Source organism: Eumetopias jubatus, unplaced genomic scaffold (assembly GCF_037043125.1).
Source record: "Eumetopias jubatus isolate StellerSeaLion01/CBP00866 unplaced genomic scaffold, mEumJub1_p1.0 scaffold_16, whole genome shotgun sequence".
Taxonomy (NCBI): domain Eukaryota; kingdom Metazoa; phylum Chordata; class Mammalia; order Carnivora; family Otariidae; genus Eumetopias; species Eumetopias jubatus.
In genome coordinates this window covers 86,488,537-86,504,300 of record NW_028274822.1, presented here as the reverse complement: position 1 = coordinate 86,504,300, position 15,764 = coordinate 86,488,537, and the positions used below count along the sequence as shown (strand labels likewise).

General features: G+C 45.2%; 1 protein-coding gene across 2 annotated transcripts in view; it reads right to left on the bottom strand.

Moving 5' to 3' along the window:
• CFAP251 (cilia and flagella associated protein 251) overlaps positions 1-15,764 on the bottom strand; it is a 63,524-nt gene extending 47,760 nt beyond the window's left edge. Inside the window, exons 1-6 of one of the 2 annotated variants that reach the window (XM_028116654.2) lie at positions 15,325-15,764; positions 14,070-14,412; positions 8,695-8,835; positions 6,930-7,039; positions 1,480-1,591; positions 1,131-1,211 (exon numbers count right to left, since the gene is read on the bottom strand). In XM_028116654.2, the coding sequence (XP_027972455.2) occupies positions 1,131-1,211; positions 1,480-1,591; positions 6,930-7,039; positions 8,695-8,835; positions 14,070-14,412; positions 15,325-15,764 (1,227 nt within the window). Of the gene's footprint in view, positions 1-1,130; positions 1,212-1,479; positions 1,592-6,929; positions 7,040-8,694; positions 8,836-14,069; positions 14,424-15,324 lie in introns of both variants that reach the window. The other variant, XM_088019339.1, reaches the window with a different exon arrangement.

Genomic DNA, 15,764 nt, shown 5'->3' with positions numbered 1-15,764 from the left:
GCAGGCAGGCTGACGGCCGACTTGGGGCCTTGCACTGCTGTCCAACAGCGCGTTCCATCGTGACAGAGACGTTCGCTCATCTGTTCAGTCAAACATGGCGGCCACTAGCCACAGGTGGCTGGTGAGTACTTGAAATGTAGTGACGTTGAGGAAATGAATTTGTAGTTTTAACTCACTTTAATTGATTTAAATCTAAGTAGCCACAGGTATTCAGCAAAGTTTCATGACACAAAATCACACAAAAATCAGTTGAGTTTCTATATACTAGCAATGAACAATCCAAGAAGGAAATTAAGAACATGAATCCACTTATGATAGCATAAAAATACCTAGGAATAAATCTTAGGTTAAAGATCTGTACACTGCAAGCTACCCTGCTGAAGGAAATTCAAGAAGACATAAGTAAATGGAAAGACAGCCTGTGCCTGGGGATTGTTAAGACGACAGCAACTACCCAAAGCAACCCGTAGATTCAGTGCAATCTCTATCAAAATCCCAGGTGGGTTTTTTGCAGCAATAGAAAAACTGACTACGGCTGATGGCTACTGTATCAGCTCAGCTTACAAAAGCTGTGAGGAAAGTTTTTTCGGAGACCTAGACCTCCAACTGGGTTCTAGGTCCAGGATCCAGGTATGTACTTTCCACAGTGTCTGGCGCATAGTAGGTACTCAGCAAGCGTAGGATGAAGGAAACAAAGGTAAGATGGTGCAGAACAGCAGAGTCAACTTTGTGGGTGTCCTTGGCAAGTTACTTCAAGCAAATTGAGACTAATAATTTCTGGATATTAGGAGTAGTGTAGGGCATGCTTCTAGAATAGGAAAGGCTGCTGGACCATGACTTTAGACAAATTATCTAGTAATTAATAGTAGCATTCCACAGATGTTACTAAAGAACTCCTCCTCAGCATGTCTGCATGGGTTGCGTGAGATACTTTATGTAAAGAACTTAGCAGCATCTGGCATATAATAAATGCTTAAAAAATATTGCTATCATCAAGATTAAAATGAGATCAAGGATATAAAAGTGGTTTTTTACAAACCATAACCAAACTCCAGCAAAACCAAAAGTAGGTTTGGACCTGGGCTCAGTGAAACTGTAGACATATCTTTACAGACTCATATTGAGCTCACCTGAACACCATACTCTTTGGGAAGGTTGAGGGTACACGCTGGCATTTCCACTGCTAAAGTCCACCTCCAGATGCAAACTTTCTGTGAGTGACAGCAGATAGAGGAGAATGAGAAGGTTCCTGAAGGCTGCTGAAGTACCCTACACCTCTTGTGCTAACCCTGTAACTTTGGCTCATGGAGCACGGCACTGTGAGTTAAGCCCCAGGGAGAGAGCCCCCGACAAGGGGCCATGGGGTCCGGTCGTTCCCTGAGAGCATCATAGATGCCATGTGGCCTGAGCAGAGCTGCTCACCGGGACACACTCAACAGGCTGGCCAGCCTGCTGAGGCTGACTCCAAGGGCCTCGTACCTGGATTTCAGCATCTGAGATGGTTGCCAGATACTTGGCGTCCCGGGTGATGGCTATGGCCCCGATGCCGTTGCCTTCTGGGCAGCTGTCAAATATTGTGTGCACAGGAATGCTGCAGAACAGGGCAGGGGAACACCCGTTTGTTGGGGGTCTGCCTTGCTTCCCAGACAGACTCACTTCAAAAGCCTAACGGCTATGGAGGAACCAAACGTGGTCCATCCATACAATGGACTATGATTCAGCCGTACAAAGGAATGAAGCGCGGACCCTTGCTGTACCAGGGGTGGACCCTGAAAACATCACGTGAAGTGAGAGAGGACTGGCACAAAGACCACATGCTGTATGAGTCCACTGATAAGTAAAGTCCAGAATTAGGAAATCCATAGGGACAGAACACAGATTGGTGGCTGCCAAGGGGAATGGGAGTGACGGCTGATAGTTTCGGGTTTTCTTTTTGGAGGATTGAAAATATTTTGGAAACAGGGGCGCCTGGTTGGCTGGAGCATGCAACTCCTGATCTCAGGGTTGTGAGTTCGAGCCCCACGCTGGGCATAGAGATTACTTTAAAATCTTTTTTAAAAAAAAGCAGTTGGAACTAGATACAGGTGGTGATCGCACAACACTGTAAATGTGCTAAATGCCATTGAACTGCATACTTTACAATGGTGAACTTTTAAATTATGTGAATTTTACCTCAATTAAAAAAAAATAAAACTAACTCAGCATTATGCAAACGTGCTATTTGTTCTCTTCATGAAGTCAGCCATCACTCACTATTGAGCGCTGATTCCGTGCCAGGCACGAAGGATGGAAATATGAAAAAAGATGCCTAGGACAATACCCCAGCTCTCAGGAAAACGAGCGCCCTCCCACCTAACCGGGAATATAAATAAGCCCAAGCTTTCTAGACAGCAACTTAGCTGCATCTATTAAAATTTTAAATGTACATACCCTATGACCCAACAATTCCTCTTCTACAGCATTTTCCCAGAAAAACAATAGCAAAAGTAAACAAATACAAATTCATGTTCATTGTGGCACTGCTTTAATGGAAAAAAATCTGGAAACAACACAAATATCCATGGATGTGGGAACTGTTAAAAAATATTATGACATAACCATATAATGAAAAACTAGGCTTATTTTCAAAAAGAATGAGGTAGATGTGGGAAGGTCACCAAAATTTTGTGAAAAAAGCAAACCGCAAAACAGTGTAGGTAGCATCATCCTGAGTGAGGGAGAGAGAGTGCATGCATTTCTGTGCACAGAAGAGTCTAGAGGACGGGACTCGAAACTAAACAAGGGTGACTCTGGAGATGTGTTTGGATGAGGAGGGACTTTCATTCTTTTTTTCCCTCATTCACTTCTGTACTGTGTCACTGGCAAGACTGTAGACCGTAAGAAGCAGGCAAAGCCTTGTCACATGCAGAATTAAATTAGAAATTTAAGTACCTAAGAGAGCCCAAGAAATGCAGGAGACAGCAGAAGCAAGGATGTGAGTGATGTGAGTGAGCGGCAGCATGGGGGACAGGGAGTCCCCGACCTGCACTGGCAGTGAAGGGCGGGTGGTAGGAAGTCCTAATCCACATACATGGGCTGGTGGTTCCCCATTGCTTTTCATTACGGAGCCCTTGTTACAGGAAACATCAACAGGCCTCAGTGGTCACCCCCACCCCAATTGGCTGGGACCAAGTCTGTGCCCCAGCTGAGGACCTGGCTGGTTCTCTGTCACTTGAGAAGACTGCATCCCCCTGGGAAGTAGCCCCCAAATTCACTTGGGAAGGCAGTCCTAACACTGCTGTGAATGACACAGTGATGTCCTTAGTGGGGAAAAGCATCTTATCCCTGTGGATATTGAGAATTAAATATAGAGATGGTGATGTCAGTTGGGCCTGTACTATAAACATATTGGTGGGAAGAGAATTTGTTTATTTTGTTTAGGAATGGGTGATGTTTAAGAGAATTTAACATATCAGAGCCTCTGATGGATTAGATTTGTGATTCTAATTTAAAGCCTGTAGTTGATTTAGACTTGTGATTTTAAATTCAAATCACATTGGTTTATAAACAATATTAGAATACTTATGAGAACTTAAGATTTGTCATAGTTATGTCTAATTTATTAGATTTACAAGAATTACTTAAGTATGGGTGAAGGGTTCATTTTTTAATCAGACTACTAAAGAACTTAAAGATAAAACCAAATATATTCCATTTCTAAGTGCAGTTTAAAAATGTTTAAAAGGAATTAATAATCAAATCTGTGAGTGGGGCCAAACATTAATCAAAACCCCCTTAAAGGCAACTGCAGGGCGCCTGGGTGGCTCAGTTGGCTAAGCGATTGCCTTCGGCTTAGGTCGTGATCCTGGAGTCCTGGGATCGAGTCCCACATCGGGCTCCCTGCTCAGCAGGGAGTCTGCTTCTCCCTCTGACCCTCTTCCCTCTCATGCTCTCTATCACTCATTCTCTCTCTCTCAAATAAATAAAAATAAAATCTTTAAAAAAAAAGGCAACTGCAAAAATATGCTAGATTTATAAAAGGAGTAAGATTTATAAGTTGAATGAAAAGCTTAAAGAAAAACTATGGTTCTTATAACTTTAATAAAATGAATATTCATTCTAAAACCAAATAATCTTTTCTGGGTCCCAAAGTCATCATTTACTATATCATAAAACTCATATGGACATATTGAATTCTTCACCACAGAGGCACTTTGTAATTAAGAAGAAAAAATCACCGCCAGAGTCACCCCCCGATCTAGTGGGGAGATAGCTTTTCAAGCAAGAAAAAAGCAAAGAATAAACACTTTTTAGGAGGCCAGCCGTGCCTGCGGAAGGGGTGCTATCAACAACAGCTTCAGAGAAGAGACATGTGTGAGGGGCCCGCCCTTCCCGCCTGCAGATTCTCTGTCACAGCATGTAACAACTTTCCCTCGTGTGTAAGTCGGACGTCCCAGTACTTGCAGCTGGAAACATGTGACAGCCACAGGTGACAGCTAGTCATGCAGAAGGGGAATTTCACTTTCTGGGGGACAAGTTCCTGTGGCTACGATGCAAGATGCATTTTCCCTCTAACACAGGCTGGGTTGGCAAGAGGCAGCCTCTGAAGGGTGTTCATCAGGGAAGCAACACAATCAGATTTTGCGTTTGGGAGATCACACTCAAAAGGCTGTGGAGAAAAACCACATGATGCTACAGGATGATGTTCACGTATCTGTATTTAAGACAAGAGCAAATATTCTGGAAGGAAACACACCAAATTGACTACCTCTAGGAAGAAGACAAAGATTGGAGATGGTAGCCAAAGAAGACATTAGCTTTCAATTCAAAATTGGTATATCCATGCACTAGAATCTTGGAAAGAAAGGAAGAACTGATTCATATGCTACAACACAGGAGAACTCTGAAAACATTATGCTGAGAGAAAAACCAGACACAAAAAGCCACATATGATTTATGGACATAAAATGACAACAGGCAAACCTAGAGAGACAGAAAGTAGATGAGGGGCTGAGGGGAGGGAGAGTGGGGAGCTCACTGGCACAGAGTTTCTGTTTGGGGTGATGAAAACGTTCTGGAAATAGTGCCGATGGTTGCACAACATTGTGAATATAATTAACGCCACTGAATTATGTTTAAAAATTGTGAAGATGGGGCACCTGGGTGGCTCAGTCAGTAAAGTGGCCGGCTCTTGGTTTTGGCGCAGGTCATGATCTCAAGGGTCCTGGGATTGAGCCCAGCATCGGGCTCTGTACTCAGCAAGGAGTCTGCTTGAGGATTTTCCCTCCCTCTCCCTCTGCCCATCTCCCTACTCACGCTCTCTTGCTCTTAAATAAATAAATATATATATCTTTTTTTTTAATTGTGAAGATGGTCAATTTTATGTTATGGATATTCTACTACAATAAAACAAAATCCCCATTCTGGAGGCTAGGCTGCAGAGTGAAGCTGCAGAGAAGGAAGCCAGCCATGCGAGAGCCCAGATGACACCAGGTGGGGCAGGGGCAGTGGGGGTGGGTTCAAAAGGCATCTGGGAGGAGATACAACAGGGCTTTGGGACATTTTAGCAGGAGATACCCATGGGACATGCAGGTGGAATGTTCTCCAGCAGCTTCCTCATCCAAGAAAAGATGAAATATGAGGTGGTTATGGAGATGAAGATGGCGTGGTTTCAAACCCCAGATCTGTTCCCTCCTGGCTGGAGAACAGTACCAACCGCATCCTCACCACCTCGGGCCAGAGGAAACAGAGTCTCAGAAGGTGGATGAAAACCAAGGGGACATGGTACCAGAGAAGCCAAGAAATGAAGAGTGTCAAATGCCGCCAAGATGTCCAGTAAGATAAGGACCAGGATTAGGTAACGTGGCCCCAGGAGGTCGCCAGTCACCTGGGGGACCTGTGTCTTAGAACATCCAACATAACTTTCCAGAACACTCGAGAGCATTAAATACAACTTCTTCCTAATTGTGCCCAAATGGACTCGTCCACCCCCCATGTCACCCCACCCCCCCCCCCACAACCCAACCAGGGCCTTACAATCTTATTAAACTAGCACTTCACTCTGCCTCTAGGACCGGGAATTAAGAAAGAAAACACATATGAGCATCTATCATGGGCCACGTACTGTGAGCTCTACTGGTCTTCATGACAGTCCTGTAAGGTAAGTGTAATGCGTTGAGGAACCCCTCAAAAGTCATGTCCACCCAGAGCTGTGGAATGTGAGCGTTATATGGGAATAAGATCTTTGCAGGTGTAGTTCGTTCAGATGAGGTCATGCTGGATTAGGATGGATCCTAAATCCAATGGCTGCTGAGCTCAGAGAAGAGAAGACACACAGAGACACACAGGTGACAATGCCACGTGAAGACAGAGGCAGAGACTAGAGTGACTAGTCTACCAGCCAAGGAGCACCAAGGACTTCCAGCCACCACCAGCAGCTGGGAGAGGGGCCTGGAGCAGTTTCTCCCTCAGAGGCCCAGAAGGAACCATCCCTTCAGGCACCCTGATTTTGGACTTCCAGCCTCGTGAACTGTGAGGGAATAACTCTCTGTTATTTTAAGCCCCTCAGCGTGTGATAATATCTTAGAGCAGCCCAAGGAAACTAAAACAGTGGGTATGATTAGCCTCCTTTTTTGTAGGTGGGGAAAGTCACTTCACTTCTCTGGGCCTCCAAGCTGGGTTAGTGTGAGTTAACCTCCCTCAGTCCCATCTACTCTGGGACACCGCCAAACCAAGTTTCTGGGCCTAAGGAGCCAAGAACTGTAAATGGGAAATTCACCAAGGTAATGTCACTCAATCAGGCCTCAAGGCAACAAGATGGCCAGCCTCCCCAGGCTACTTCACCCTCACCCGGCATCCCGTCACTGGCTTCTGCATGCCCAGACCGGCATTACTCATTTGTTGCAGATCACTACACTAGGCAGGAGAAAACAGGACTGCACCAAGCCTACCCTGTGAAGGAGTCCCATATAATTATCAGGCAGTTGGGCCCTTTGTCAGCCGTGGCAATCCACCGCCTGTCTTCACTGATGCAGAGGCAGGAGATCACATTAGGGTGGCCCTGCAGAAATGCAGAGAAAATGCTTTGAAACATCAAGGACAGTAGGAGAGGCTGGGGCCCCAAAGAGAGAACTAAGCTCCCTTTCCAGGTTCATCTGGCTGAAAATTCCACTCCTATAGCCTTTCCCTGGCATTTCTCCATAGCCAGTGGTTTTCAGATTTTCTCTCCCTCAAAACCCCTGAAGGACAAGTCACACTCCCCACAAGGACAGGGGCTCCCTACAGGTCTAGGCACGTGCCCAACTCTGAACCCTTGAAAGTAAATGTTGGGGTTCTGCCCAACCGCCAGCCCCCTTGAAGCCCTGCTGGCCTCATCTCCCTAAAACAGTGCCCACATCAGGTCACTGAGCAGCTCCGGAGCAAAAGCCTCTTCACTGGTCTCTCTGCTTTCCTTCCCATCCCCCAACAATCCTTTCCCAGTAACTCAGGAACCTTCTGGAAACACAAACAAGATGGTAGTGGTCCCTGCCAGGACATAGCCCATTTCCTCCCTTCTTCGTCTCCCCTTGCTCACTCCGAGTCAGCCATACCGGCCTCCTTTCTGGGCCCCGTGGGCAGGCCTGCAAACCTGGAGCCCTCTGGGTCTGGAATGCTCCTCCCCAAACTGCCCCTGGCTGGTTCATTCTCCTCAGTCAGTCAGATCTCGGCACGAAGGGCACGTTTGCACTGCCAGCCCACCCAATCGGAGGGCCATCTCTCACTCTTGATCTCTCTCCTGCAGCAGTCCACATTGCCTTCGGAGTGCTTGCTATAATTCGTAATTGTGTGGGGAAGGAAGACATGTAGGACACCAAGGAGGCACAGAGGGCACTGGAAATACATGAAGATGCTCAAGGGAGGGAGGCATAAGGACGACAATCATCCTACTCAATGCTTTCACGTCAGGGGCCCTACATTCAAGACCTGGTTTCACCAGGTACCAGTGCCCCCTTGGGCAAGTCAGTTAAACCACTCTGAGCCTCAGTCTTCTCTTCTGTAGAATGGGGATATTAACACCCACTTCTCAGCATGATTATGAGGATCAAAGCCCTTTTAAACCTGCAAAGCCCTCTAAGTGTTAATTAGGTCCAAATCCCTGCTGAAGCCTTTTGTGTTCCCCATGGTACTGTGGAGACAACATGACCTGTCCTGACCACAGTTTTAGGGAAATGTAAAAATACAGATGTCTTAAATTCTTGTTGCTATAAAATTAAAATCAATTGCTGTTTGTAAATTGATTCTGATTAGAAACAGAAACAATGAACAATAAAATGTGTTTCCAAAGACAAGACTTGCTATAGTTCAGGGGCACCTGGGTGGCTCAGTCGGTTAAGCATCTGCCGTCAGCTTGGGCCATTGGGCTCCCTGCTCAGCAGGGGAGTCTGTTTCTCCCTTATGCTCTCTCTCACTCGCTCTCTCAAATAAATAAATAAAATCTTAAAAAGCAACAACAAGGGCGCCTGGGTGGCTCAGTTGGTTAAGCGACTGCCTTCGGCTCAGGTCATGATCCTGGAGTCCCGGGATCGAGTCCCACATCGGGCTCCCTGCTCAGCAGGGAGTCTGCTTCTCCCTCTGACCCTCTTCCCTCTCGTGCTCTCTATCTCTCATTCTCTCTCTCAAATAAATAAATAAAATAAAAAATCTTAAAAAAAAAAGCAACAACAAAAACTTGCATACCTGAAGATGGTGCTGAGTATTCTTGAAAACATTGTAGATGACCGCAGTGTGAGCACAGACATACAGAAGAACTCTCTGGTTTTCGTCTCGAATATAGTAAACAGGAAGAGAACTGTTCCATCCGAAAGACCAAGTCATGGTCTGGAAGACAAAGGCAAAACCAGCAAGACACTAAGTGTGCTGAGCCCAGAACTGTGATGCCAGGCACCCTTGGCACAGTCTCTGGAGGAGAAGGATTTCACATCATCAGTCCAAAAAAGAGAAATCACTTCAAGGATGTCCTCAACCGCGTGCTATAGTGCGGATGACCCTTGAAACCATGATGCTGAGTGAAAGTGGCCAGACACACAGGACCACACAGTGCATGCTCAGTCAGATCCATGGAGACAGAAAGTAGCTTAGTGGCTGCTGGGGGCTTGGGGAAGGTGGGTGGGGAGTGACTGCTACGGGATGTGGACTTACTTCTCTTGTGGGGGATGAAAACGTTCTGGGATTAGACAGTGGTGACGGCTGCACAACCTTGTGAACATGCTAAAAACCAATGGATGGTATGCTTTAAAAGGGTGAGTTTTACGAGGATGTGGAGAAATTGCAACCACTGTGCACTCTTGGTGGGAATGTGAAATGGTGCAGCTGCTGTGGAAAACACCATGGAGATGTCTCAAAAAATTGAAAGCAGAATTACCATATACTGCAGCAATTACACTTCTGGATATATATCTCAAAGAACTGAAAGCAGGGTCTCAAAGAGATATTCGTATGCCCATGTTTATAGCAGCATTATTTCACAGAAGCCAAAAGGTAGAAGCAACCCACGTGTCCCTCGATGGATGAATGGATAAACAAAATGTGAATATTATGCAGCCTTCCACAGGAGGGCGATCCGACACACTCTACAACATGGATGAACCTTGAGGACATCGTGTAAGTGAAATCCACCAGTCACAAAAAGACAAATATGGTAGGATTCCACTTACATGGTCCCTAGAGGAGTCAGATCCATAGAGACATAAAGTAGATGGTGGTTGGCAGGGGCTGGGCTGGGGAACAGGGAGTTGTTCAATGGGTAGGGAGTTTCAGTTTTGCAAGATGGGTTCCAGGCATTGGTTGCACCACAGTGTGAATGTACTTACTACTATGCTGTACACTTAAAAATGGTTAAGATGGTGAATTTTAGGGGCGCCTGGGTGGCACAGTCGGATAAGCAACTGACTCTTGGCTTTGGCTCAGGTCCTGATCTCAGGGTCACGGGATTGAGCCCCACGTCAGGCTCCGCGTATAGTCTGCTGAAGACTCTCTGCCCCTCCCCACCCTCCCTTTCTCTCTCTCTTTCAAATAAATAAATCTTTAAAGAAAGATGGTAAATTTTACTTTATGTGTATTTTACCACAATTTTAAATTTTAAGAGGGTGAATTTAATGGTATGTGAATTATACCTTGCTTAAAAAAGAAAGTCAACAGTAAGCAGAAAGAACGTCCTACCCTTCCACTCCTCAGAACCTAGACTGCTTAGTACCTGACACAGTGAGCACTTAATATTGTGAAATTCAATTTACTTCATGAAAATATATGGAATGGACAAGTTACAGCATAGTGACTAAGGAACTTCATAAGAAAGGCAATTATTCAGCCAGGAATATTTGGTCCTCATATATCATTTTCCCTGGAAGAATAAAGCATAAAGAGACAAAATTCCCTCAGCATCATTAAAAATTCCATATTGCCAGGAATAAATCCAAAATAAAAATTTTCTGAAATGAAAAATTAGAGGTACTAAGATTAAATCTGACTACTACTTTTAACCCAATAGTAGTTTACTTAAGCAAATTTTTTGTGTTCAAAGTCTTTTATAAAAATCATGGATAGGGGCGCCTGGGTGGCTCAGTCATTAAGCGTCTGCCTTCGGCTCAGGTCATGGTCCCAGGATCCTGGGATCGAGCCCCGCATCGGGCTCCCTGCTCAGCAGGAGGCCTGCTTCTCCCTCTCCCACTCCCCCTGCTTGTGTTCCCTCTCTCGCTGTCTCTCTCTCTCTGTCAAAATAAATGAAATCTTTAAAAAAAATCATGGATAAACAAACTGTGGATTCATACAAGGGAGTATTATTCAGCAATAAAAAGAAATGAACTAGCAAGCCAGGAAAAGACATGGAGAAATCTTAAATGCATTTTGCTAAGTGAAAGGAGCTAACCTAAAAAGACTTCACAGTGGGGATGCCTGGGTGGCTCAGTGGGTTAAGCATCTGCCTTCGGCTCAGGTCATGATCCCCGGGTCCTGGGATAGAGCCCTGCATTGGTCTCCTTGCTCAGAAGGGATTCTGCTTATCTCTCTCTCTGCCCCTCCCCCCACTTGTGTTTTCTCTCTCTCTCTCTTTTTGACAAATGAAGTCTTAAAAAAAGACTTTACACTGTATGATTCCAACTACATGACATTCTGGAAAAGGCAAAACTATGGAGACGATAAAAAAACAATGGTTGCCAGGGAGAGAGGGGGTGAAGGGAGGGATGGAGAGTGGGGCATGAGGGATTTGAGCGCAGAGACACTACTCTATAGGACACGACAATGGTGGATACACCTCATTATACCTTAGTCAAAGCCCAGAGAATGTTACACCACGAGGAGTGACCCCTATGGTTGATGATGGACTTCAGTTTATAATAACGATCAATATGAGCTCATCAACTGTAACAAAGGTCCCACACTAATGCAAGATATTAACAAAAGGGGAACCTGGCGTTGGGGGGGGCACAAGGGAGTATATGGGAACTCTGTGCTTTTCGTTTCATTTGCTATAAATCTAAACTGCTCAAAACAATAGTCCATTTAGGGGCGTGTGGCTGGCTCAGTCAGTAAAGCCTATGACTCTTTGATCTCCAGAGTGTTCCAGCCCCACGCTGGGTGTAGAGATTACTTAAAAAAAAACAACAACAAAAACAGTCTGAGACCAATCAGTCAAATGTGGTAGCATCTAAAGTGATGGCTAAATGATCTGAGATTTTTAGTAACGAATTCACTTAGTATTAACAGAACTTCCTTGCTCAAGCAGCACTCACATTAACTGAAACCACACAGTATCAACTGCATTTGCACTAGTTTTACCATTCATGGTGAATGATCATGGAAATAGCCGTTTCTTACAGCAATCTTCCAAAACACGAACACAAATGCTATTGTCAAAGCCAGATTTCACTACATTTGACAATCATAAGAGTCGTTCTCATAAACGCATGATACCTCATTTTCTGGGCTAGAGACGGTATCTATAACCATAGAATGGTTATGCCCATTCACCCTGAGCACTGTGAGTTATTCCAGGCCTTTGGGATAAGGCAGGACACCCCAAAGGAAAAGGGGAATGCCACGGGCAGAGAGGGAGGCAAGAGTACACTCTCTGAAGCACCTCTGGTGAGAACAAATCAGAAGTAACACACAGCCATCAATAATAGGGAACCAGTTGAATTTAAAATGAGGAAGTGGACGTACATGCCCAGATACGGAAAATCCTCCGAGACATGGTAAGTGGAAAGACATTTTGCGGTAATGCAGAAGATCTTACTGGTAAAGAAAACAAAACCTAATGTGTGTCATGGGGTGTGTGCACGCACACAGGAGCACACAAACAACATGTCTGCAGATGCCCAGGAAAACGTCTGGAAAGATACATAGTTACACCAAACGTTAGTCACCTCAGGGAAATGGATTTGGTGTGGTCTGTGCAAGAAGAGGAATCTGCTTGAATTTTTTTGATTTTTGATTTTTATTTATTTATTTTTAGAGGGGGGAGGGACAGAGGGAGAGAGAATCCCAAGCAGCCTCCATGCCCAGCACAAAGCCAGACGCGGGGTTCCATCTCACAACTCTGAGATCATGACCTGAGCTGAAATTAAGACTCAAACGCTTAACCAACTGAGCCACCCAGGCGCCCCTACTTTAATTTTTTTTAAAAAAGAGCGCCTATTAATTTTAACATAAAGAAAAAAACAATACAGGAATGGGGGAAAAAAATGAAGTGTCCTCAAAGAGCTAAACAAATTTGCAGAGGGAGGTGGTCTAGAAGAGCTGGGTTCTGCAGTGAGCCCAAAGCTAACAGGGGACCCAAACCCCTGGCACAAAGGCCACTTGCTCTCATTAGTGATATCACCTGATGTCTTGTTAGCTGGCTAAACAAGACAAAGTCCTTTTTTTTTTTTAAGATTTTATTTATTTGACAGAGAGAGACACAGTGAGAACACAAGCAGGGGGAGCGGGAGAGGGAGAAGCAGGCTTCCCGCGGAGCAGGGAGCCCGATGTGGGACTCGATCCCAGGACCCTGAGATCATGACCTGAGCCGAAGGCAGACGCTTAACGACTGAGCCACCCAGGCGCCCAACAAGACAAAGTCTTAATGGGCTCTAAAACTTATTCTTTCTTTCACACTTGATCTTAGCCAAAAGGCCAAGAAGCAATTATTATTCTTTCTTTCAGATTGAGCAAGCACAAGCTTTGACCTTGAACTCCACTGCTCAAAGTAAACCCAGTCTACAGAAAGGAGGCTGTCAGTTGTCTGCATCTCCCACTAGGCATCTTCCATCATCCTCATCATCATTACCATCCTTGCCACCATCATCATCATCATCATCATGTGAACACTCGTCAAGTGCTCACTCTGTGTCAGGAACTACATTAAACACTTTAAGTACATTCAATCACTTACAAATCTTCCAAAGGCGGAATCTACAGGAGAAAAAAAGGAGATGAATCCTAGGGAGCAATTTTCAGGAGCAGATGGAAGAAGAAGGGAAAACCTCTCCTCTTCCTTCTCTTGGTAAATGATAATATTTGTATTCCTTGCAGATGGTGCCTCCCTGGAATACTGTTGTGACAGCAAAGGCAGATTCCTTTGGACCACCTGTTGCTTTTCTCAGTGGCTTTCACTTTTTCCAACCTTTCGCTTTCTGGTCCATCTCTGAATGGATAGTTTTAGGAGCCCTTAATGGTTTTAGGAGCTTGTAAAGAGGTATCAAGCCAGCTGAGGCAGAAGAGGTGAGGAGAGGAGCGAAAGGGGAAAGGGATGGAGAAGAAGGAAGAGGAGAAAGTGAGAGAGAAGGGGAAGAGAGGGGGAGATGGAGCTTGAGTCTCCCACAAGAAACAGCACCCTATGCAACAGACAAACCACGTCCGGAATGTCCTGCCTGTGGAGCAACACTACTGGACCCAGATGCAGCGTCCCCGTCACACATGTCAGCCCAGAGTGCTGAACTGAACTTTAAAACACACGAGTCTATTATTAGTTCAAAAGGGATCTTTCTGGTGGTATTTTTTTCCCATATGCATAAAATTCCCTTATTTCACAATGCTCTCGAAGCACTAGAGGAAATTAAAAAGCATGTTACACTTACCAAAGGATACACGTTGGCACTGTCATCCTTTTGAAACAAAATGTCCTCGCTGGTAGACACCAGTGATTTCTCCAGGATCTCTGCTTTGGACTGGAATTCTTTCTCTTGTTCGTCACTTAAGGATGATAGTCTTTTCTCTTCTCTCCTTTCTTGTCCCAATTCATCTTGGAGCATCTGGTCGATTTTCTCCCTGAGCTCGCTTGAGGACTGTGTTTCAGGGAAACTAATATCTTGTTCCTCAGAACGGGTTTGATCCAAATCAAGAAATCTTAGTTCTGAGCTCAAGTCTCTTAAAAGCTCATTTGTTTCTGAATGCTCTGATTCTAATGCATGCTTTGACTCGCTAAGGGTTCTCTTAAAAAAGAAATAAAAGAAGATTGCAATTCCAAATACAGTGTGTAGCTGCTTCATCCCCTCCTTTACTTTCCTTTCTGTTCCTATTCAGCCAGCCTTAGTGTTTGCCTCACATTGAAACTATGAAGTGTTTTAAAAGGGAGTCTGGGGAGCACCTGGGTGGCTCAGTTGGTTAAGCATCTGCCTTTGGCTCAGGTCATGATCCTGGGATCCTGGGATGGAGCCCCACATTGGACTCCCTCCTCAGTGGGGAGCCCACTTCTTCCTCTCCCACTCCCTCTGCTTGTGCTCTCTCTCACTCACTCTCTCTGTCAAATAAATAAATAAAATCTTAAAAAATAACAATGATTAAAGAAAAATAAAAGGGAGCCTGGGACATTTTGTACTTAAATAGCATGAATCATGGGTGTGCCAGGTATATTCTTGGTCTACTAGCAGAACCCCACAGCAAATCCATTCTTCTAAGTGGCACTGGTTGTCTCCAAGGATGGACGAGTCACAGAGTCACTTCTCCTTGGACCACAGCTGAGTCCTCCTTCAGGAGGAGAGCCTACATTACTATGATCACGCGGACTCTGTTCTTAGACAAGCACACTCTAACTAACCCCTAGGAGCTCTTTATGTCAGCTCCACTGCACACCTCCTCCAGGAAGCTTTCCTTGACCATCCTCCTAGCTGGGCTAAGTCCTTGTTTTTTGTTTTTTTAAATATCTCCCATGCATCTCTCAATCACTGCACTTAGCATATTGTTTTATGGTGTTCAGGTATCAGTCTGCCTCCCTCCGCACCCTAGAGCCCCTTAAGTGAATGGATTGTATTTCATTTGTATTATCCCCATAGCCTGGCATAGGGTAAGCACGCAATGATTCGGAATGAATGAATGCATGAATGAATGAATGACTTAAAATTACTACTTACGAGGGAAGTTCCTGACATGACTGACTGGGAATCAGTCAATATAAGTCTCTTCGAACTGGTCATGGACTTGGTGACTTCTGGAGGCTTCACTGTGGTTTCTTCCTGTCTTGCAGCCCCCTCCTCCTGTGCTGCTCCAGGCTTTTCCTCTGTTTCTTCTCTGACGGCCTCCCCCTCCCCCCCTTCCTTCCCCTCCTCCCCCCCTTCCCCTTGTTCCTCCCCCTCCCCCCCTTTCTCCTCCACTCCTTCCTCTCCTTCCTCTTCCTCCTCCTCCTGCTGAGGCTCTTTCCGTACTAATATGTCATCTTCCTTTAATTCCTGTTGCATACTTTCCACCTCTCTATAATATTGGTTATACTCTTCTTCCAGTTCTGTTTCTTCATCTTCTTCTGCTTCTTCTAGTGGAGACTCCCCTGCATCTGACAT